The sequence below is a fragment of the Pavona decussata genome, unplaced genomic scaffold (genome assembly GCF_977016875.1).
Source record: "Pavona decussata unplaced genomic scaffold, jaPavDecu1.1 SCAFFOLD_131, whole genome shotgun sequence".
NCBI lineage: Eukaryota > Metazoa > Cnidaria > Anthozoa > Scleractinia > Agariciidae > Pavona > Pavona decussata.
In genome coordinates, this window is record NW_028145545.1 from 872606 (window position 1) to 897209 (window position 24604).

Genomic DNA, 24604 nt, shown 5'->3' on the forward strand with positions numbered 1-24604 from the left:
ATTTGAAATCTCTCATCAGAAACCATCCCCGGGAGATACAGCTTATACAGTTTAAACTCGGGATTTAGAATCTCTTCCAAGGGAAATTTGTGCCTCACGAAATTTCCTTTAAATCATTGCGGGCTGAAGAGGGATACTGGAACTGTAATAAGAATAAATGGAATTATTAAGCAATGTATCATTGGATTATGCAATTTTAATTCTCGTCGGGGAAGCAGATTTTTATTTCGTTCTCGTAAGTTCGACACAAGATGAATATCACGTCATTCTCAAAGGGCAAGTCAGATTGAAAACGCAAGTTCAGAGTATTCTGCTCTTCCCGCGCATTACAAGTTTTCTTAAGAACGGTATCTCGGTTTGTTGGTGCCCAGACTTTACGCACATCACGGGATGTTGCGAGCCAGTCACGATTTTTACCACAAAGGTATTTTTGCGCGAACTGTCTATAAGAATCCAATATGAAAAGTTGTCGTCGACGCGCATTTTTCATAGATAATTAAGCTCCACCTGTTAAGCTTTAATCTGGAAAACTCATGTAATTTAATGTTTTGTCTTTTTAAGCGCTTTAGAATCATTATTGCTTTATTACCCATGAAAAATGCGTAGTTACCCCAACTTTCATTTTTGGATTCTAATAACTCTTGTTAAAGCTTGGCTGGGTCAGTCTCATCCCCAGCCTCTCTCGAACATCTGTTTCCAACATGATCGCCACTTGGATTTCAACGCCACGATGCCCCCAAGAAAAGCTTGTGCCGTGCTAAAGTTTTCAGAGGCTCGCGGCATTGTGCATGACAGAAAATGCTCTGAACGTATGGAATTTAATGTAACTACGACAGTAGTATTGAACCATAAATATGTTTTTATCTACGAATATTTCACATCAGGTAATTATCAAACACGAATGCTATCATTAAATCAACATCTAACTTCTCACTTCTCACAATATCACTACTTGATCAAACCTACAAGTCAAGAGAATAAAGGAAGCAATCACCATAGATAGAATGTCTTCATGTGTTAACAACTTCTCCCAACTAGTAGTATAGGGAATATATAGAGAACAAAATAAGATAATATGCATGTCGATGCCTTAAAGTGCTGGTGTATGTAAAATTATTACTTTGCAGATTTAATCCACAAAGACCTGCACGTGGCTAAATATGAAAATACATGTAACGAAAAACGAAAAGTGCAATGCAAATTACATATTAATAATAACGTGAACTCAACAAGAATAAAAGCCACTCAGTACCTTCTTACAAGGGGGGCGGGGATGGTTGAATTTTAAGAAAAAGGATCTGATTTAAGAAATAAATTAAAAGAGGGATAACAAATTGGTACACACCACCAGACACCACTTGTGAGAGTGCACTTTAGATTGTCAGCAGACTGTCAAAGTATCCATTAACCCCACAATCGCAAGTTTTAACCACCTTAAAACCTAACCTTGTCTCACCCCTCCACCCCCCCCCCCCCCAACAATTCATCAAACACCCTCCTTTTCTTTCTTTATAAATTTCCTAAAAATCATTTTTAAAAAAATTCTGAAAGACTGATGTGGTCCCCATTATGCCCTTACAGGGGCCTTTTTGGATGAATTGTGCTAATATCGAAGAGGTAATAAAGATAAAACGCTGAAAACCAATCACAGAACTTTAACCAGAATGCCCCCTCAATTCCTTTCAGAGGTTTGTTCTACAATACTAGGTAGTTTGTTCCATGAATCCACTGATGATTAAAAAAGCTGTTCTCCTACCACTGCGTAGCATAGCTAAGCTCCGCTCATAAAACCTAATCATGTAATTCAAACTGGCCCATCATTATGTGAAGAATATCAATTTCCTAACCATCATCTTACTACGATGGCTCATACACACGATTTGTTTGGCTCTCAGCCAATAACGTCACACCTTGAAGACCCGTCATGTTATTAACCTGACCACCAGTCGACGATCAATATACGATTTGAAAGATTTCTCTGCCCGACCTGTGGAAGCACTGCGTCTCCAGAATTGACATCTACAGCCACCCAGGGGTACACAACAGATTATCACTGCAATCTTCCCTCTCGCCCAGTTACTTTATCTCTCAGCCCTTTTGCCGTTTTTTCCCATTTATGTTCTGTGTGTTTGAATGCTGCGTCATCATCGTACTTCGATGGGCTTATCTACACGATTTTCTTGGCTCTCATGATGTCTTCCGCTCAGGTTGTTGAAATGCCAGTAAATGCTAACGAGAACTACTTTTACAAACTACTTTCACAGACTACTGAATTCGGATCTTTAAGCCATTTGCAATAATGATTCTTATCAACACTGTTTGAGAGAAAGGGAGGAGAGAGAAGGTCAGAAAATTGACCAGGATCTTGCTACTTCAAATGTCTGCGTTAGGTCCTGTTTGCTCCGTGTTCCAAGATAGTCTGTAGAAATTCGTCACCATCTGTAATCAGTACCTTCAATGAACTTTGGCTCTGATACAAAGGATAGAGCAGGAGATTCACATTTATGTAGCTCAAAGATCAGCAACTGAAAACAAAAAATGCAAAAATGCATTTCAGTTAAGAACTTCCATCCTAAACATTTCCTTTAAGGAAGGCATAGCAGTTTCCGGGATAAAATCCCTTTGAATGTTAACTACTTATTTTCGTTATTTTTCCCCATGTGTTTTGTCCCGGGAATTCAAACCAGTTTGGCCGCAGAGACCAGTAACATGAACAGTGCAAAGGATGCCACAACACAAATTTGAAGGGATATGTCTCTGGGACTTGTACACAAATTCAAACCTGTTTAAATAAGTAGAAAAGCCACAGGGACTCAAGTTGGGTAAACAAGAAGGAGCTACTTATCTGGGACCTGTTGCACGGCCTAGTCCCAAAGGCAAGTGTGCGCCTACCTTACGATACTGTAAACACGGTAGGACGTGCCGCGAACAAAGCCCTGTAAGAACTCCATTTTAGAAAACAATGTAATTGACCTACGATCATTAACGTCAATTTCCCTGCACTACAATTTAGGGTTAGCAAACAGCCGATAGCTCAGACCATAAATCACATTTATTCTTGATTTTGAAGGTGGCTTAAGAGTACAAAAGAGCACAGCCTTGGAATCTCCAAGTTGTATGTTAATAGCAATGAGTTATCTGTGCGTACACTAAAGACGTACCTCGTTATCTCCTCTAAGTAACCATGGTGCCGGAACAAATAGTGTCTCCTGTGGTCCTAGTTCCCAGTACCTTCCCAGGTTATGTCCATTAATGAAGACCACGCCTTTGGTCCAACCTTTCATGTGCAGGAACGTGTCCTTAGGTTCTGCCTTAATATGAAACGTCCCTCTGTACAGTGATGGCACAGACGGTAATCTTCCTTCCTTAAGTTTCGTCCATTCTGACTGCTGGTTTAACCTGGAGAAAAGTTTGTACGCGTGAGTTATATTCCTTTCTGTCCCACACTGCACTGGGGCAAAGCATGTAGAAGCCCACTCTTACCAGCTAGCCGCTGGTGTTGTTATTAAATTTCCTGTCACATGGAATTATCACGAGGTGGGTTCTTTTTCAAAGCCCACTACTTCTGACGCCATCTGCATCACGTTCCACAGACAGCGTACAATCGCTTCATCCTCAAGTCCATGATCATAATTAAGAAGGGGGGGAGGGGATGGAGGCGGTAAAATTATCGTTCGAGGGAAATTCAAAGTTCGATTCTCATTTCACGAATCACAATTATAGAAAATAAAGACTCCTGCTGTGTAGCTGATCGGTAAAATTTTAGAAGGTAAACTCACAGAGATTTGATACTTAAAGCACCAAAAGACGAGACAAACACGAGTTTCCAGTTTCCAGGACCACTTCAGGAATGCTTGGTATCATTTTGAAACTGAGCCAGAAAAACTTTGCATAATTGGCTAAGGATGACCAAAATGAAAATGGATTGCTACTTGAAAATGCTGGATCAAGTTTTAGGTCTTAGCGGTGCACCTTAAAAAATCGATCATAACTTATTTTGATTTGCCGTCTCATCGAAAACTCAAGTGATAGCTTGCTCTACTACTCTACGAGCCTTTATAAAGGTATGAACAACAGCACGTGATCTTTGACAGAAACTCCTGACATAGCAGATAAAATGTTTGGAAGCGAAATATATGAAGTGTCATTTTAAGTTGCGGCTGAAAGAAATGAAAGACAATCAACTATTCACTGGCAGTTGTCACGAGCAGTTGCGTAAAGAAAGCCTTGAATGGGATTAGAACTCAAGTCTCCTGCGTCCTCTAGCAATTGAACTATCAAACCAACTGTGAGTTCATCAATTACCATTAGTGAAATATATGAAATGTCAAATATTTGATTCGCGGATGAAGGAATACTTTAAATTTGGTTTCACTTAATTTGGTCAGCTTATCTGTGACATCTGCCCGGGCATGAAGTTCACAACAAATAATGAAAAACACAATGCTGATAAAAAGCTTTTCTTCAATGAACGTACTTGTCAAAAAAGTTCTTCTTGAAATCCATGGGGTAGATATTCCAGTTGGTTTGTTTTTTGCCGTCGACTTCAACATCACCGAGTATGCCTAGAAAACAACAACAACAACAACAAAGCTACAAACAGTCAAACTCGCCAAGTTGACGTTCAAACCTTAACCGCCATAGAACACCACAGTAAATTTGACAGAGTTTCGTTTTGGTTATGTTATCCAACTACGGCGTCTTAATAAGGATTTTTATACACATGGGCTGTGTAGAGCACTTGAAAATTCCCAGTTATATGATCGTCGTGAAATCACTGGGAATTCGTCTACAACCCACCATTATGAGAAGGCAGCGTGTTTGAGTGGTTAGGGCGCCGGATTCGTAATCCCGAGGATGTCCCGAGTTCAACTTGGTAGGCCCGAGTTGATCTCCCCCGCTGCGATTGTAAATATAAATAGCCAACTGGTCTGCCTCTACTGAGAGTGGCCGCGTGCGACCTGGACTGTCTGATAATCACGCTAGTCTGCCTCGTGCCAGTTGGGATGTATAACCTGTTCTGTTGAATTTGGATTATTTGTTTCCCGCCACTGAGTGGAGTTTCTGCGAAAAACTAGCTTGGCGTTAACCGTATAGCTAAGCGCACAGCCACTTTAAACAAAGCATTTACATTTTTTTACAGTCGCGAAATGGCGTTGCGGACATATAATTTCATCAGCAGCTTAATTTCACGCGATCTCTGTAGCTGTTGCCTTGCGCCAATGCCTTTTCTTCGAACTTTCCGCCTTGCTCCGAGACATTTTGTCACGTGACGTTGATTAACATAGGTCACGTGACGGAGTCGAAAGCTCGTATCCAAAGCTAGTTTCTTTGGATCCTGTTTAGGTAGCTCTTCGTATCAATAAGAAGTTTTCCTATTTAAGACGTTCGACCATGAAACACTCAAACCAATTCCAAAGGCACTCCTTTCAAACAATCAGAGTGAAACATTATATACTGTGTGAGGCAGAACTTGTGGACCGTTAACACCGACCCCTATCTAGCAACACAGTCCCCTTAATGCCAAAACCCGTATGGAAGGTAAATGTTCCCACCTTTCCTCTGTCTGTTAATATCCGACAAAAAGTTCACTCGTCCCATGTTTTCAACAAGAATATCAAGTTGAACTTTTCCATCAGCCTGCAAAAACAAGAAACAAAACGTGCAAATTCTAGGATGTGCAATTTCCATTCCACGATTTCCCAAGCGCAAGACAACAAGACCACTAAAGATAGACATTAAATCCTTTTTTTCTTTCTTTCTTTTTTTTTTTTTCTTTTCAGGCTTCAAGATCACTATCAATTCAATACCTCTTTGATTTCACCTTGCGCGTTGGACAATTCTACTAAGTGAAAAACTATCTACAAATGAAAAACTACCGTTACGTCACCAAGGAAACGACCCAGAAAATAGCAAATTCAGGGTCCTCCTCGACTGTTATGGCTCAAATAAATTGGTAAAGCGACTCTCTGCCAAGATTCTACGAGAGAGTGAATGATCTATATTAATTTTTATTAAAAGCAAAATCACCATTAAGACAACTTCTCACCTCCTATAGTGCGGTGTTTGTCAATTTTTTACAGACAGATAGCTCTATACAGGTTACAGTTGTTAGCTCTCCGATGCAACTGACAAACTTATAGAAATTAATGAGTATTCATATCTTTTTTCGCCATGCTATAAAGAGTCTTCTCACCTTTCTGTCATTAATTTCTATTTTCACCTCCCAAAGTTCTTGTTCATCAATGTAGTGTTTATCTGATTTCATTGCATCGATTGTATGGATGAGCTCAAGGTTGAGGAAAACCTACAGAACGAAAAATAATGATGATGATGATGATAATAATAATAACAATCTTTTAATAGGATGCTCCATCACAAGAGTGGTTTACATAGAGGTCCTATCACTAGATGTATATTATATGATGCAATTAATTAAAATATAAAAAATTTAAGCTAAAATCGATATATATGATACAATTAAAATATAAAAAATTTACGCTAAAATCGAGATATAAAAATAATTACAACATACTTACTGCAAGGATTAAAAACAAATACTTAATTATAAAAAGCAGAAAAAAGACACTTCTTAAAAATTGGAAAATTTGCTGAGTTTCTTACAGTTCTCTCTAACTCATTAAAGTCTTTGAAACAGTGGTACCGCGAACGATGTTTTCCCCAATTATATTTGATGATGATGATGATGATGATGATAATGATGGCGATGATCGTGATGTGGAGGAAGAGGGAAATGCAGAAGTGTAACAGCACTCGTAAGCTTGTAATTGTGTTAATTGTGTAGCAGCTGCATTGCTTTTAGGGTTAAGGGTATTGTTCTGTTCCTTGCTCTCTTGTTTTTTTAGAAGGGTTGCAAGCCAATCACGTGAGACCATATGAGTGCTGCTACATCACCCGGATAAAGAGGAGAATACCAAACCCCGAGTTGCTCAAAAAACTAAAACTAGCTGATACCAAACATTTACCTCATTTTCACCGGAATAAGCAAAATAATACTTAGGTTAATTGAATTTCATTTCCCACAAGGGAAATAGTTTTTGCTGTTCCGCACCATTGGTCCGTTCAATTCTTGAAGGATTTCAAGAATTTCTTGTCACATGTCAAGCGGGGAGTATTTTAGTTCTTACTACTCCACGGAGAAAACGAGGAGGAGGGGGGCTTAAAGCAAAAGAGGGTGGTTATTACAAAACCTGACACGCACATGGGACCTTTTTAGCAGAGTGGAGGGGGGTATATGGGGGCTTAATAGAAATTTGACGGCATTACTACTCGCAGTAGACAGAATGTGAGCCAATCACATGTTTATGTTATTCCCATTATTTTACAGTTGCTAAGCTTTCATCCTTGACGACATGTCTTTCCTCTTTCAACACAACATTCCTTACTAAAGCGTACTCTAGCTTAGTCATTTACCTGTGCTCTGTCACTGACATTGTGAATTACAATTTCGTTTGGTAGGTTGTCAAGTTCTGTTTGGTAAAGAGTAAAGCCGTAACCTTGCCCTCCATTATTGTTGATGGGCAGTTGTTCCATGGGCATAACATTCGTTGTTTCCACGGGTGGCCCCTGCAAGAAAAGGAACAATCACAAAAAAAAAAAAAATTAATAATAATATTAATAAATAAATAAAAGAAAAATAACATAACATAACATAACATAACATAAAATAAAATAAAATAAAATAAAATAAAATAAATGAAGACTGAAGGAACTGAGGTAATGTAAAAGGAATTTAATGTAGTAAAATATTAGGAAAATACTGTAATATTAGGTCGTTATTTAGGGGCATTATTCATTTCATATTATTACAGATAGTTTTAGCTATTATGATAATGTAATCTTAGAAACATGTATGTAACCCTTCAATAGACCATTTCCGAGTTGCTGTGAACCTCACTATGAAAGCGAGGGTAAGTGCAAAACGTTTCAAACAAAACTAATTTTCATATGAAAAGTTTTGCACTTAGCCTTGCTTTGATAGTGAGGTTCACGGCAACTCGGAAATGGCCTATTCAGTTATAGCTGACTGCAATTAGGTTAATAAACAGTTTATTTATTTATTTATTTATTTATTCTAACGTCAGTGTTTAAATTAAAAGGCCGAGCCAATAAAAGGACTCTACATGATCATTAGCAACTGCATGTAAAGAGTCTATTATCTCGAGCTCCGCTTAATTCTCAAACCTTCCCGTCCTCTCTGAAGTATTTACGTCCGTGTAACAATGTTATCTTATAATAGTGTTTCTGGAACTTTCCCCTCCCCTTATGTAAAATTAAAAATTGTTTGGTTCCTTCAAAATGGTTTGAAACGTTCATTTTTAGCCATTTTGAAGGAACCTGATGATGGGACGTCAAACTACTTGAAACGTCATTAGTTTTAAGGTCTTTAACCCACGAATATCCCGTTTTAAATCAAACAACTTTAACTTGCTAGTTTACCCCTGATATTTTCAACCTCTTATATCTAACTTTTTCCAGACTTTTGTCAAACAATTATTTGCTTTATCCAGATTGAAGGATCCCACACAAGATAGTCAGGAGTTGGGGTTGTTAGAGTTCTTATGATTCTGCGATTTCATATTTTGGCAAAGACCATTCGGCCAGCTGGCAAAACTTCATTTGGCAATTATACACTTGCTGCAGCTTTGAAAAAAATCCAGACTTTTTTTTTCCAGACTTCCGTACTTTCTGAAGAATCCCAGACTGTGTACGATTCCTTTAAAGCACTTTGTGGTCTTCTATTCTTGTGTAGGGGTCTTCCTTTAGGCTTAATTATTTTATTATTTATCTCTTCTCGAAACGGAGCGGTTAGTTAGCGCTTCCTGAAGAAGGCGGCAACCTCGTCGTTCCCAGGGCTTTTCCCTTCTCATGGGGGTAAATTCAGGATTGAGTGTAGACACAATGTTTTCGTTGATTAAACATCAACAGTGGGAATTATCTAGGAGAGAAACTTACAAAGAGAGGAAAAATGTTTCCAAGCTCTAGCACATGTTGCATCTCAACGTCTTCTACAATGAGAAAAGGAAGGGGACAAATCTCAATTATATTGTGAAATTTTCGTGTGAGACAGCTAGAACATGACTTGAGAATGATCAGTGGCGATGAGTGAGCAAACGTACTAATTACTGCGCATCAATTATGCATCTTGGATCAAGAACTGGTTTGCGGCAGGTTTTGAATTTATAATTAATCACTGATATGGGTATATGTATTAAAGTGCGACTAATCCTAATTGTTTCCTTCGCTGAATGAAAACTCCTAAATGTTCTCATGACTTGTGCGAAAAATTTTGTTCGTAGCATTTTTCTTTGAATTTTTTGTTATCTATAATGGTCCTTCGACGACGTCACACTAAAACTAAGAACCATTTTCCTTTCCGCGCGACGGTGAAACAAAGAACCGCGAAAATTTGAAACTATCACGGGCCATTAAATTTAAAATATTTTTCGCACAAGGAATCAAAACAACTAAGGGTGTTCATTCAGCTGAAGAAACAAAAATAGGGTAAGTTGTACTTTAACAATTAGTTGCATTGGATGATAGGGCAAGAGCCAATGTAATAAAACGTTCACACTTGTAACTAACAATCTGGGTCCGTGCTATTGCACGTTCTTTCAGTAAACGAGTTCAATAAACACTGTTCAAGGTCTTGAAAGAGCATTATTGAACTTTTCATTGACCCGCAGATATTACTATAGAGTGCTGAAAATACTTCACACTTGCTTTCTGTTTGCTTGAACTCCTAACCTTCTGCAATTGGTTGAAAGTTTGCGCCAGTTTCTCAAGTCAATCCGACATGCCAGCACATGTGTTCTCGCGATTGGTTCATAAAGTGTTATGCTCAATAACGTACCTAATTAATACAATTAATAAATATGGCTGTTTTTTAATGTTATTTTTTTTTGTCGGAGATTGTATTGCGGGTATTAACCTGTCATAATCGTGTGTACTCTAGGGGTGCTATGGAAAACCCGGAAATTCCAGTTGCAATTGGAAAATCAAATGGTACGCATCATTCCATTTGGAGTACTTCTGAAGTTATGGGCTTCTGGTCAAAGTGATGCATTTTTATTACTCCTTTCGTGATTTACAGCTGATGTTCATACATTTTGCATGTTATCCATCTTCTGTTAAGACAAGATAAATCATTTCGTATTTATGCCGAAAATTTCCATCCGAGTGGTTTGCGTAAATGGTAAGCACCCCAGACTACGAGCAGTTTCCTTAGTGGATAGAAAAACGAGCCACGCGCGCGCGCGCGGACATTGCATCGCGTCTCCTCGCGGGAGGCAACTGTCGCGCGCGCGCTCGCGAAGTTCACTCGCTTTACTACCCCTACGAAAATAAGGGAATGATGTTAATTTGTAAAATAAATAAATAAATAAATAATTTTCTCACCATAAGTTGTCCTTTCATGTTTATCCCTAAATGGAACTGAAAACGAGTTGAAAAGAAACCATCTTGTGAATATCAACAAAGTTTCAAAGGACTCTCTTTTCCTAAATGGACGGTTCGTACAATTTTTTTATATAAATTCCACGACTCTTTCCATACTTAAAAACGTCGACCGACATAAAACGGCGAGAACGGAAGCCAAACCTGCGTCACATCGGTGCGAGGCGAGTGCTCTGACACCACTGCGCCATCCCTGCCACCTTTACATACTCGAATCTCAACACCTGGAATTAGAATCCCGGGTTTAATGGCAATTTGGTGCCAGGAAACGCGCAGGATGCTTGTCACATTAATCTAGTTTAATGAATAAGTTCTCACGAGTCTCCTGTAGCTCAGTGGTAGAGCATCCCAACTAGTAATGGTGAGTAACTCGGAGTTCCTTTTTCTGAGTGTGCGCGTGTCACTGACTCGACAATACCTCTATCAAGAATTAATTACATGTAGATGTATATGTTAAAATAATCATTGAGGAGTACTATGTAAAAATCCTACTACAGTTACTAAAAATACTTCATCGTACTTGGTTCATTGGCGTCTGGGCTGTATTTTTTCATGACTTCTTTCAGTTCCTTAAACTTCTCAGTGATGTCACCAGCTTCTGACAAAGGCGCATCATAATCTAAAAGACAAATAACATAAATAAATAAATAAATAAATAAATAAATAAATAAATAAATAAATAAATAAATAAATAAATAAATAAATAATTCAGTGCTGGGTGATCAGGGGACCTCTAGACATGCCCAGACTGTAACTGAAATGGTCGTCCCTTCTTTGGAATCTCCTTAAAGACAAGTTGACATAAGATACTGTAGCGTCAAGCTCCTCTTGACGAGCAACAGTTCTCGAGACCGCGGTTCATCCAACACAGAGCGTCGGTGATCTGATCCCAAGGTCGTGGTCAGATCCTGTAAATCTTTGACCTCGACAACCAAATTTGCCCTCAAAAGATAGCAAGCTGAGGGAATTTCAAAAAGTACAACTTTTTGCGGAAAGTTAATTCTGAAATGTATGAAAAAACATTTGCAAAACTCTTCCACTTGAAACAGCCCTACCACATTGAAAACTACCAGTAGTGCGTACTTCGAACTCCTCACTAAAAATCATACGAGTCAATCATCGTTTATGTAAACTTACCATAGGAGGTTACAGTGGGCTGGTATTTAAACTGATCTTTTACTGCGTTTGCACCATTCATGAAACCAAAATTTGTTCCTCCTTTGAAAATGAAAGTTAAATGGATATAAGCAATAACAAGTTGTAGTCAATGATAACCGTTGAACTACTGAAGTACACTTAAGGAGGTAATTGGGCGCGTACTTTAAATCGGGCGAGCGCGTATTGCTTGAGATTTGAACTTATATGAAACGAAGCCCAGTTATCAGTTAATCATATTAATAACAAAATTCAAGATTATATAGTCTATACGAATCTTTTTCGTTCTTTTTTATTTTACTCATTACGTCAGGGATGGATTCTATCAATTGGTCTTGCCAAAAGTGGAAGAAAAGAACCCATTCGAGTGCACTCGATTGACCCGCACGTGGTCTAGACCGCGCGCCTATTTGATTGACATGCAATCAGAGTGAAATCCAGTTACAACCAATCAGAATAAGCACTTCGTTAAAAGTATGACTGGGCGAAGAAAATAGGTACACGAAGAGCTAATCAAAATTGGGGCATTTTTTGCTTGCTTTTTTTAACTTGCTATTTTATCTATATAACGTGGTGGTGATGGAATTAATAGTGTCCTCCTTTCAACAGTTGTCCTGTATCTAGCTAACGCAGCAAACACTTGGTTGAAAGTTGGTCAAACAATATTTTAAAAAACATGCTATTGTTAAATAGATAAGGTGACAACATTTGTGGTGCAATCTCACTCATTGTCTGAGTCAAACTGGGCAAAAGAAACCTGATTAGGACGGTGCCTACTTTTGTTACTGCGCATACGTTCTGCGCATCTCGGGATGGTCCGCGAAAGTCGGGTTTCTTAACGGCGGTGCCTGCTTAAACAAAGATATTTTTGTGTGGTTTCTAACTACGCGAAAAAAGCAGATCTTGACAAGGGTTATTGGAATCCGAAAAGAAAATTGGAGGTAACCACGCATTTTTTAAGAGATAATTGAGCTTTAATTTGGGAAAAAATCCCACACATTCTTTTGTATTTTGATGCTTTTTGGAATTGTTGTTGCTGAATTATCTCTGAAAAATGCGTGGTTACCCCCAATTTTCTTTTTGGATTCCAAAAGTCCTTGCTAAAATTTGCTTTTCTCGCATAGTCATAAACCGCGAAAACAATACTTCTGTATTAGTAGGTCCCGTCCTTAATCGGTAGTGTAAATAAGCTTTTCGTCACGTCACTGTACCATGAAACATGTAGAAGTTGATGGAGGCACCAGCTCTGAGTATGTTGGAGACTCGTTTGACAACTTTATCCACCTCCATCTTGTGATGCGGCTCGCTCCAGTGATCAAACCAGCCAGGCCAAAACTCTGCCACCATCAGCGGCTTATCAGGCTGCGTGTCAAGATCAATTAAACTTGTTACTGTCGGTACAAATCACTGAGTTCACAGGGGCACCCAACGACAGTTTCCTCTCAGATCCTTTGAAACGCTATTTTAGGCTATCTGGAGTGCCTTTAAAGCCCTGTAGGTTCACTTCAGGCCGCGCTATAATATTTTTATCTGTTCGGTCATTCTAGGGCAACCTGAGTCTTTTCGAAATTACTAGGGCATCTTTGTCCATTTCCCGAAAACCTTAGGCCTTATTTCCTTTCCGAAAATCTTAGCTGACCTTTTTTCGGTACCCGAAACGACATTTTCATTAATCCGAAAACACTAGGCCTTAAATTTCCCATATCACGAAAGTTCGAAGTGAAAATTCCCATTAGAAAATTGTAGGGGATTAAGGGTCTTCGGAACAGATAATTTACGGAAAAGATCCGTTGGGTGCCCCTGAGTTCACTGGTCAGGAGTAACTGATGATCAAGGTTAGGTTAGTTCTCAATAAAGCTTTTTAGTCCGGAAGCCAGCACCGGAAAATTGAGGTTTCGCACAACCAACGAGTTAGATTCACGCTAGCTAGTCCGTAAGGTCGAATTGTGGTATAGGTTTGGAGTTAGGAGGATGTATTCAGTCCTGGAGGAATTGAAAACTGGCCGTTGCAGATGCATATGTCTGGCACATTTTAAAAGTATTAAAGTGAAATACAGTAAAAACCCGTGTGTAAGAACCTAATGGTTTAATAACCAAAAATATAAGAACCTCTTTTTTCGAAGCAAAATCAAACAGGTTCTTATACAGTTAACCAAGGAGTTTGACTTTGAGATTGCAAATTTATATTACAAGAAAATGCCAAATTGTAACTACGAATAAAAGTATTAATTTCTACAACAAAAACGGGTTTATATAAAGTACAGACAGTAATTGTCTTCATGGACCTTGCATGAAGGAGGTTTGCAATGTAATGACTTGTATGTATTTTTGCAGTTCTTAGGTTATCATAATACAGTTGTGCATAAATACTGTATATTTAAGGACCAAACCCAAGTTTATTTATTTTTTCTGGTAATCAACAACTACAATATCTCCTTCATAGAAATTCAGAACCTAATTAAACCCTTAATTGCCAATAACTACCCCAAAATACAAGAACCTATTTTGCCAGACTTCAAAAGATGTAGGTTCTTACATACGTGTATTTACTTTATCACTGAATTAGTTTCAAAAAGTGGGCGGGCACAAGACACCTCAGCAACCGCTGAATAAAACCTTACATGAACATTCAAGGACGATCGTTGTGGTTCCACTTGTCAGCGCGGGACTCCACTTCGAATATGCGGCGAAAATGCAAATTGTAATATACCAGAAAAACAACAGATTGATTCAATTTTCAACTTGCCAAACATGCAGAAATTTATAGCGATCTTACTGACAAAATTAATCTGCATATACCTTTGGCCTAACAAAAGAATTGAAGCTCTAATTAAAGAGTTTTGGCATTGTTTCTTTTGTGACCACCACTAGGCAAGTTTACAACAGCATTACAACAATTGTCAAGTTGTTGCCAATGTAACCTGCCAGCTTCATGTTGGGGACCTTAAGGAGCAAGGACGACCGTACACCACCGAAAATGCAACCCGGGGGAGAGGGAGGGGGGGGAGGGCGTGGGGGCGTTTCTCGAAACTCCAGTCCCACTAACTTACCGGTCCCTATAAGTATATTACACATGCAGTGATTACAGACATGGTACTTGGCCAATGTTTTCATAGAATTATAAGATTATAAAACTGAGTATTCAAAGCTAACAAAAATTCATTTCTGTTAAGAAACATTTATTACCAAAGACACTTATCAGGCCCGGTAAGTTACCGGGACTTTCGAGAAACGGGCCCCTGGGCCGAGTTGTTCAAAGCCCGATTAAGCTACATGTAATCCTGGGTTAACGTGAACTTTGATTCGAGTTTAATTAGTAATTAATGAAAATGAAAAGATTTAAGGCGAAGACTTTTCTCTACCATTAGTTTAAAATTAGCTTTTAAGAACATTCTTAGCGAGCGAGATGAATGCCTCGGTTAACTTTTAACCATGGTTCAGCATTAATCGGCTTTCGAACAACCGGGCCCTGAAGAACACTAAATCCAACTCACTTAATGGGTTTTAAGTGCAGAAAGAGAGAGGAGAATCCACCCTCACGTGTTCATGTTTTCCAGAAAACCTTAAATTGAATTAATATTTTAACATTTTAATATTCCACCTACTTGAATCTCCTGTAGTTTGTTAAGGTAAACGGTCTCATTATTCTGGAAGTTTGCAGTTTTCAACACTGTAAAATAGAAACAACTGAAGATCTATGCACTCCTTAGGGACCGTTCATTTTTTATGAGCATGGGGGGGCTGGTGGGATTTAGGGGGGGGCCACGAGAAAAAAAATGGCACTAAAGGGGGGGGCTACCAAAAAAAAATGAGTGAAAGAGGGGGGGGTCACCAGAAATAATTGGCTAGTAGGGGAAATTGAAAGTGGCTCAACACAGAAACAGATGAAGAAATTGAATATTATTTCAATTTTATTTAATGCGATTTTCCTAACCACTTTTAATTTGTTTTACATACTGAGGTCGAAATCTGCATTTTTTATTAACAACAACTCAGGAAATGAAGCATATCTGTTGGAAAAGCAATAATGAATATAAACTGAAGTAGACACCTATGTTTGTACAAGTTCAAATTAATATAAAAACGTATCAGTCTCACTATTGAATCATCCTTGGGGGAGTAGTTTTCTACAAAGTGGTTGTACTCTGAACTATATCAATAGATTGTTTAATGTTCTTTTTAATAGTACTCACTTTTATAAAGACTGTTGATTAGTAAATTATTTGAACCCAGGAGTATCAGTAGACTCAGTAGTATGCCTAGTGTGAACATCCAGATTAGTTTTAATAATAGAACTGTTGTTGGTGACTTCAGTTGACGGTAAATCTGAGCCGTAAGCCATCTTCAGAAAAGCTTGTAACTGTCATTTTTAATAGCAGTACTTTAATATCCAGGCGCGTAGGAGGGGGGGTTCGAGGGGTTCGAACGAACCCCCTTTACAGATCAGTAATGGCGGAAGAAAAAGCACTTAATGAGGAGGTTGAACAATTACATGAGGTGTACCATGCGAGAGAGTAGAATGTCTGCCGTGGTTCTAATGCATATCAAATATGATATGCCTGTCAATTTTGACGAGATAGTCAATTTGTTCGAAGGCCTACACCCGAGAATGATGCAGTTTACCAGCTTGGTGTATGACTATCAGTAGATCGAATAGCTATCAGAACTCGACAGGGCGCGGAATGTACATTGAACTTTCTTGTTTAAGTTGAAACAATTATGCCGTAGGAATGATGTATATAGCTCAAAAAGCTGCTGTAAAACAAATTTGTGATTTGCCTAAAATGGGTCTCAAAATGCAGGAAATGAGGTTTCTGGGAACCTAGATTTTCAAAAATTTCCGGGGGAGCATGCCCCCGGACCCCCCTAGTAAGCAAGATTTGGGGCTCAACGAACACCCCTATCTAACCCTTACCTACGCGACTGATATCTGTGCGTCCGCTGTTTTTTTCTGTTTAATATGACTCGTAATCGTTGATTGGTATGCTTCGATCCGTATTTTGTTAGTCAGATCTGTACGTGTATTAATTGTTTCTACTCGAAGGGGAGTAATTTCACGTTAACCATTTGCTTGATTAATTTTTATAGTTTCTTTGAGAATCTAAATGGAAATTTAGGGTTTGTCGTTGCCGTAAACGTGTTGCTATCTATAACACGTTTTTTTAAACAAGAGAAATCTTTACCTAAGTAGAGAATGGTTACTTGTTAATAGTACTGTAAAGAAATCACAGTAACAATTACGTTTATCTTTGATATAAACAGTACATAAGCGTTTTGTTAAAGTTAGGAGTATGATTTGTTTCTGGTTGGGCGGGAGGGGGGGGGGGGGGGTCATCAGAAAAAAATAGTTCTGCTGGGGGGGGGGGCCATGTGGAAAAAAATTGCATGCTAGGGGGGGGTCATACAGTTTCGTAGTGGCAATTAACTAAATCCCACCAGCCCCCCCATGCTCATAAAAAATGAACGGTCCCTTATGATCAACTGTGATTTGCTTTTACCAATTTACCACAGTCATAAACGGCTCATTTAGGGGATCCCTCACTTCATGCTTTAAATAATCAACCCCATGCATGCTATCCCATGTTGGTATTTAACTGTTGCTAATTCTCCTCACAATTCTCCTTTAGTTAGAACTAAATGTAAATATATGAAACTTATATTTTGAACTGCGGATGAAAGATCAAATACAAGAAAGACCCTCGCAGTTACTACGCAACTTAAGCAGTTGCAAAAAGAAAGCCTGAAAAACCTTTTTTCAGGCTTTCTTTTCGCAAAGTTCTTCTTAAGTTGCGTAGTAACTGCGAGGATCTTTCTTCTATTTGATCTTTCATCCGCAGTTCAAAATGTAAGTTTCATATATTTACATTTATTTATTTATTCATCCTGCACCGGCATCGCAGAGGTCATGGGTTCGAATCCCGTTCAAGCCTGAATTTTTTTTTTAGGCTTTCTTTTCGCAACTGCTTAAGTTGCGTAGTAACTGCGAGGATCTTTCTTCTATTTTATTTACTTGTAGTTATAACTATTGTTTCCTAATAATACTGATAACAAGATGGAACTATTTTACGTAAAAATACTTATTTAAGTTTTTAGCAAATTTATTTATCCACTGTACACATGCAGTTAGGTTGTTTCTAGAGCTAGGAGCTTGGGGCGCTGTATACATCAAGCAAATATTTTAATACGTTTACATCTACTGAACATAAACTTCTTAAAAATCGCAACCGGCACGGTGGCCAGCCAATTTTACAAAGCAAGACCGAAAATTTAAACTGAGGACTTCAATGAAACAAATCTGGCGGCTTAAGTAGTCAGAGAGGCAACAGAAACCTGGGATCTCCAGATCACGAGACCTTGTCCGTAACCAGTTGGCTTTACTGCCTCCCCAAAACATCAAAACACGTTGTCTTTGAAATAATAATTTCTTTGCTCTGACAACCTGCATGCAATTGCTCATTTGAACAAGCAGTTCACAAAGAAATTTGAATCAGGCCTGTATTAGTTTACTACTTCTGGGTGGAAGTATTTTTGTATTTATTTACTTGCTTTGTAAATACAATAAAGTGTTTTTAAATTTGCCGTTGTTGTTGTTGTTAATCACTACTGGGGCTTAAAGGGTTACATGTAAGTTTGTTGTAAGCTCTTTAAGACAATAGAAAAACAGTATGCCTGCAGTTTATAAAGTTACTTTTCATACCTCCTTTTAACTCAGGATAGTACTCCGCCTCCATCTGTTTAATGCCATCTGATGTGAAGAGCAGCTCTGTCAGTCCGTTCTTTATCATCAACTGAAATCAACCAATCATAATTTTAAGTAATTTAGTGCCCTGTGTGACAGAGATAACATTAACACTGATATTTGTAGAAACTGCATTTCACAAAAATCACAATTTTACAGAACTATACACAAAAATACTCTAAAACAATTCACTGTGAGAATATCAAGTATTTATAATTTTTAATGTTAATTTTAAAAAAAACTTCTTGCAGATAGAAAAAAATTTAACAGGCACGATGTTATAATTAATGTATTTTTCAGTCAGTAACACGGGCATACTATCTCGGAAAAAGAAAATCAGATTCCTCCCAGCAGGAGTTGAACCTACATGTATGACCTTCCAATTACTAGTTCAGATGTTCTACCACCGAGCTAAGGGAGACTCATGGCAGCTAGGCCATTAAACAAGGTTCATGTGACAAACATCCTACAAACTGCTACACTGTAGGATTTGAATATGGATGAGTGACCAGTATATGTGAATGAAATGCGATGAATAAATCATAGAGTATGCCTGACGTCACTGACTGGAAAAAATAACATCAATCGTTTAAATTCACCAGGCTGAAAAAGAACACAACATCACATTTCTTACACAACACAAATTAGTTTGAAGTAATTCTTACTTCTTTGAGATGTTCCATGTATTCAACACTGAGATCATCTGTTCCAAAGCTGCCATACTCATTTTCCACTTGGAAAGCTATGATTGGGCCGCCAAGCGAAAACTAAAACAAAGTAGGTAGAAACACAATACATAATTATATACCAACCAACACTTTGGTATGTATTGGGGTACATGTCCACCAATTAGGCCTTAGTGATTTATCTATCATTCTTCCTCCTTTGTCCTAAAAGCCTCCAATTCCTCAAACTGAACAGAAAAATGGCTACAGCCCTTTCTGGGTTTCATTAAGATCTTGAACAGGAGGGCAAGTGATTAGTGCAATTGGGGAGGATTTAAGTTAACTTGGATATGTTGTTTTATTGAAAAGGTTAGTGGAGAAGTTAAATGCAGCCAGGCAAAGACAGTTAGTCATGCTCACAGTCAGTCAATTTGCCCAAAACCTTGATCAGTACATCACTATAAAACTATTTTGACTACTCAAAGTTCAGGTACTTTTTCTCCTAGTTTACCTACTTCAAGTTATTCTTGACTACGTAAACAACAGCTACAACTATTGTATTGCTTCACTGTCTGTTTTCCTTTCTGTTTTTTTTTTCCAGTTAGAATCGGTTTGCATTGAGATGAATTTTATGATCAAACTGCTAATGCCAGAGTTTTAGTTAATTTCCTCCACTGTACACTGTTTATGTAAGTAATCTTAGTAAGAGTAACAGCTAAATAATTATATTGAACCAGCATGAAATTCATTGTGATAGATAGTCTACACAATTAGTTTAACTACTATTAAATAATTTTTTTTGCATTACCTGTAGTGGCACAAGAATTGGGAGAAGCTTATTAAAATATCTATCCACTGCATGGATATAAGGCGGATACATGGTCCGTAGCCTCATTTCGGGATCCTGAAGCAGCCAGCTGTAAGGGAACATCAAGTATTAATATTGGCAACTTATTTCACAATTTTAAGTTGAAATCCAAATAAAGGTGTTGCTCATCACAGAATACAGTGTACATTTATAAGCTATATGTATCTATAGGGAATAACAGGCTATTGAACAAATTTATGTTTTCCAAAACATTGTAACAACAGAAACCCCAACCCCCACCCCCGCCCCCCATCTCCCCCTTCCATTGCGACCACAGTCACAATGTACTGCACCCAGCAGTGCTAGTAGCCTGCACTTACATGCAGCAGTCATCTCCTTTCCTGATGATGATGTTAATGATGCTGATGTCATTAATGGTGATGGCAATGATGATGATGATGATGATGACGATGATGGCGATGATGACAATGAAGACAATGATGAGGAGGAAGAGGAGCAGGAGGAGGATGCTTAATAATTATGATAAAAATGATGATGATGATGATGATGATGATGATGATGATGATGATGATGATGATGATGATAATGATAATGGGAAATCCAAAGTCTTTGCTGTCAGTTATTATTATCACGCTGATTTCATCACTAACCTTGGTAATCCCCCAAGATCCCACTCAGCACAAATGTAAGGTCCAGGACGGACAATCACATACAAGCCAACTGACTGGGCTACTTTGATGAAATGGCTACACATAAAAAAGAACAGTTATCAGCAGTGCAACAAGTTGAATTATGATGAATTGCAAGTTGCCGCATTAGCCTGCAATCAATTAATTAAGATGATACCTTTAAAACCAGAAATTTTGGATTTATTCATCACATTTCTGCATTAAACTAATCATCAAATTTGATGTTGCAAGAAAAAATTCAGTACTTCATCAAAACTATCTCCTCCTTTTGTGAAATTTATACATGTATATACAGTGTAGGTGATTATTTCTAGCGAAGAGTAATTTTGAGATACATGTAATCTTAGTGAATATTGTTTGGTCAACACATGACAAGTTCAGGGAAAAACTACAGGATTGATAATTTTTTTTTACATAAAAGATAACTCACACTATATCCAAAATTCCTTCAAAGTTAAACTGCCCTTTAATTTCTTCATGTAAATTCCACGGAACATACCTGTCAAGGAAAAAAGGCAATTAAGTTATTTTAAGGTTACCATGCACCTTTGTGGGAATCTCTGGTGTAAAAGATCTGACTAGCATCTCCAATTACCCAATCAGAGATACTGCATCCTAAAACCCACATCACATTAAAGAATTTAAAATTGGCCACCAGAACGTACCTCAAATTCATAGTGACTTATGGACTAGAATCTGTATCATAATTTCTTACTCAACACATTGTGTACACAACAGATGTTCTGTGATAATTATACTGAATTTTGTGCGCCGGGGAGAAGAATATGACAAAATTTAATAACGATCACCAACAGCCAAAAAAACAACGTGTTACAAGTTATCAATATGTTGAATAACAAAACAATTATCCCACCCTCACTTCAATACTTAATGTTAAATTTTTTGAGCTTTGAGGACCCCCCCCCCCCCCCCCTCTCTTCCTGACCCTGTAATTTCTAATCTCTTCTGTGAGAGGGAAGAGGGGGTGGGGGACATGGATATTTTCTGGAATTACACTACACAGTACTAAAGTACATGTACATGTACCAGCTTTCAATGAAACACCCCTCTTTGAAGGCCACTTCATGTATTCTGCCCTATTTGTAAAAATTTTGATGACTAACCGGGCCAGAAAACTAGCTGGAATGTGCAGTGTTCTTTAACACAGATTCATTAGTTATGAATTTGATAACTCATCTTAATAACTCACTCTAGATATTGAATGCAACCGGAAATTTGTATGGCAAAAGTTATCCCCAGTAATTATAGTTAATTGCATAATATAATTATATCCCCAGTATATAAGCCCGGTTTATGTGCTACGATTGGTTAACCCAATGTCTTCAAATACGAATAGGATTTGCACTCCAACACTGTCGGCTGACAAATCAAAGCTTGTAAACTCACCTGTTGAATGCAGCAGGAAATTTATGCCAAAAGTTATCCCCAGAAATTATAGTTGATTATAAAAATTTTATCCCCAGTGTCTAAAGTCAGTTTACACACCACGATTAGTCAACCCAACATTTTCAAGATACAAATAAGGATTTGCACTCCAACAATGTCGGGCTGACAAATCTTTGTTTGTAAACTCAACTTTAGCCTATTATACCTCCATGATATACTCTGTTCTTTACAATATTGAGGACATTCAGTTGCTCTATGACCTAGACCGGTAGTAGAGCTTATATGCCGCCAATAATTTTTGGTAAAGAACAGGAAACATTTCATTAATTTAGTAGTCTGTGAACAGGCTCCAAAGTGGGAAAAAGGGCAAAAAGAAAAATTGGCAAGCGGAGCGGGCCAGCTCGCTGATTTTTCTTTTCTTTTCTTTGGGAGCTTGTTCACAGGCTTTATTTTAGTGACTAGCTAAAGTTGACAGACATCTCAGTCTTTGATGGGAACATACGTTTTAATTTATAAATACTGTACTACCTTGGCAATATGGTGCATGCTATATAAAACAATGACGCTTGTGCAAATTTTTGCAAGATTTTCACACAACACCATGGATATGTTAATTATGCATACATTTTCTAACCTATAAGTTCCATTCACAGAATGTATAACAGCTTTTAATTAATTCCATTTTACGAGGCAAATCTTTTCTTTCTTTTATTGTTTTGCAAACTGTCGGGCAACCTTGTGAGTAATTAGTTAGTACCCTACGAGTCGAAACAATCGTTTTATTATAAAGCTTGCGTTCTAAGAAGCTTACATTTATTTAGCTTATTAGCTAAACACTAACTTAATTTAAGATATTCCAGATGGCAGCATGGCAAGTTTGATCAAACCTCATCTACTACATGTATATATAAATTTAACTTACGTTTCCACAGTGTTCAAACCCATGGCTTTGAGTTTAAGCAGACGATCTTTCCAATATTCTGGAACAACTCTGAAGTAATGGATGGAGCCACTAAGAATTCGAAAGGGTTTCCCCTCGAGAAAAAATTGCCTGTTCTCTGTTCTCAAAACTCGCTCTTCCACGGGTAAGCTCCGGAATTGTTTGAAAACCATCCATAAAATAATGCAGAGGGAGATTCCAAGGACTATAAGCACTGGCTTCGGACGAATATGTATAGTTCGCATCATTATCACAGCTACGTACGAAATTTATGCAAGCTAGCGTTGAAGAATTTGAGATCGGAGACAAAGAACGGGTAGTCTGAGCTGTTTTAGCACATTGTGGCCAATACAATTGCACAAATCAATGCAACGGCACCTCCACCCACAGTTCAAACTGATCGAGATGTCCAAATACTGCAAAAGGACAGCAACCTCTTACAAAATATAAAAGTGGATCTCTGGTCCGTCTCTAACAGAAACACAAGCCGTTCTGAGAAATTAGCGAGCCCAGTAAAACCAGTCAGCGGTAAACAATTCAGCAACAGGTAGGTACGTGGTGTATGGATATACCACGTATCTACGAAGTAAAAGAAGAAGGTTGGGAGGGTGGGAGTGTAGGTTTGTTTTCCTTTCTCTTGATTCTAAACAGTTAAGGCTTTTCTTTATTTCAAAATTTTTCTTAAAAGTTATCCAGTGAACTCACATATTTATTTAAAAACCTTCATAAATAAGTTCATAATGCGGACCACATCAGTCATTCAAAACTTTTTTTTCTATATTTAGCAAATTTCATTACCCGCGCGCAGCTAAAAACCCTTTCGAGCCAGTTGTCTTCTATGGCAGCTACTCTTTTGTACACAATGCAACCGGGATTCTGCAGTACGAAAGGCTCTTGAAGCCTGCTTAAGTTGGCGGGCCAAAAGACTAGACGTGAAAACAGCAAAGGACCGCGAACGATAATGCTGCTAGATGACGTAGGATCTACAAGAGACCTAATCAGCCAAAAATAAACTGTAACACAAATTGCAAGGCTGATACTACGTGAAAAAGTTGACTTTGCGAGACAATAACCCGACAGAAACCGACAAAACAGGGCTGCAACCGTGGACAGCTGTTTCGTTCTAATTGTAACTCGTCAGCACGGTGTAGCAGTTTTATATGAAACCAGCAACAGAGCCAGCTCAAATAAAATGCAACAAAACCCATGCTCTATCAAGCTTCGTACTAGGACGGCTTGTGAAAAATAGACGCGGTGAGCAGGATTAATCACATTTAATCTATCAAGTTAGCGCTGTTGACCTATCAGCTTTATTTATTTCATACTTTTAAACTTTTACAGGTAACGCTCCTGTAACGTATTTGCATGCTCGTTTTATTCTTGTAGCCTAAGACCCCGTCCACCCTAATGCGTTTCCAAAAGAATCCGTTTTCATCACGGCGAAAACGAAGCAAAATATTTTTATCTACACCAGTTTTTGTATCGTTTTCACCTCTCCACTCTAAAACGCCCGAAAACAATGAAGATTGCACATGTGTTAACCATCCTCCGTCTTGGATAGATGCTCTGATTTGGACTGGAACCGAGGGCATGTGACGCTTTTTACGTCACCATTTTCAAAAGTCTCCGTTTTCACCAGTCCACACTAGAAACGGAGCGACTTTAAATGTCTCCACTTTTGAAACCATTTTCGGTCTCCGTTTT

The 24604-nt window shown here is 38.2% G+C and overlaps 1 protein-coding gene across 1 annotated transcript; it reads right to left on the bottom strand.

Moving 5' to 3' along the window:
• Positions 1 to 799: 799 nt before the first annotated feature.
• On the bottom strand, positions 800 to 23398 carry LOC146468398 (beta-galactosidase-1-like protein 2). The gene is made up of 18 exons (XM_085124590.1): positions 22883 to 23398; positions 20984 to 21052; positions 20515 to 20610; positions 19844 to 19952; positions 19036 to 19137; positions 18329 to 18419; positions 15237 to 15301; positions 12843 to 12993; positions 11614 to 11694; positions 10997 to 11095; positions 10420 to 10455; positions 8977 to 9029; positions 7435 to 7587; positions 6197 to 6307; positions 5556 to 5640; positions 4478 to 4565; positions 3162 to 3399; positions 800 to 2525 (listed from the first exon to the last, which is right to left on the bottom strand). Exons 1-18 carry the CDS (start codon positions 23146 to 23148, stop codon positions 2433 to 2435), a joined length of 1986 nt encoding a protein of 661 aa, XP_084980716.1. The 5' UTR covers positions 23149 to 23398; the 3' UTR covers positions 800 to 2432.
• Between the last annotated feature and the right edge of the window lie 1206 nt (positions 23399 to 24604).

Bases quoted from the DNA above. Each gene is read 5' to 3' on its own strand.
- LOC146468398 (XM_085124590.1), bottom strand. From the start codon at position 23,148: ATGATGCGAACTATACATATTCGTCCGAAGCCAGTGCTTATAGTCCTT. The intron at 5,641-6,196 runs GTGAGAAGACTC...TTGTTTTTGCAG, and splicing joins TAGAAATTAATGACAGAAAG to GCTGATGGAAAAGTTCAACT. The intron at 3,400-4,477 runs GTACGTTCATTG...ACTTTTCTCCAG, and splicing joins AAGAAGAACTTTTTTGACAA to GTTAAACCAGCAGTCAGAAT.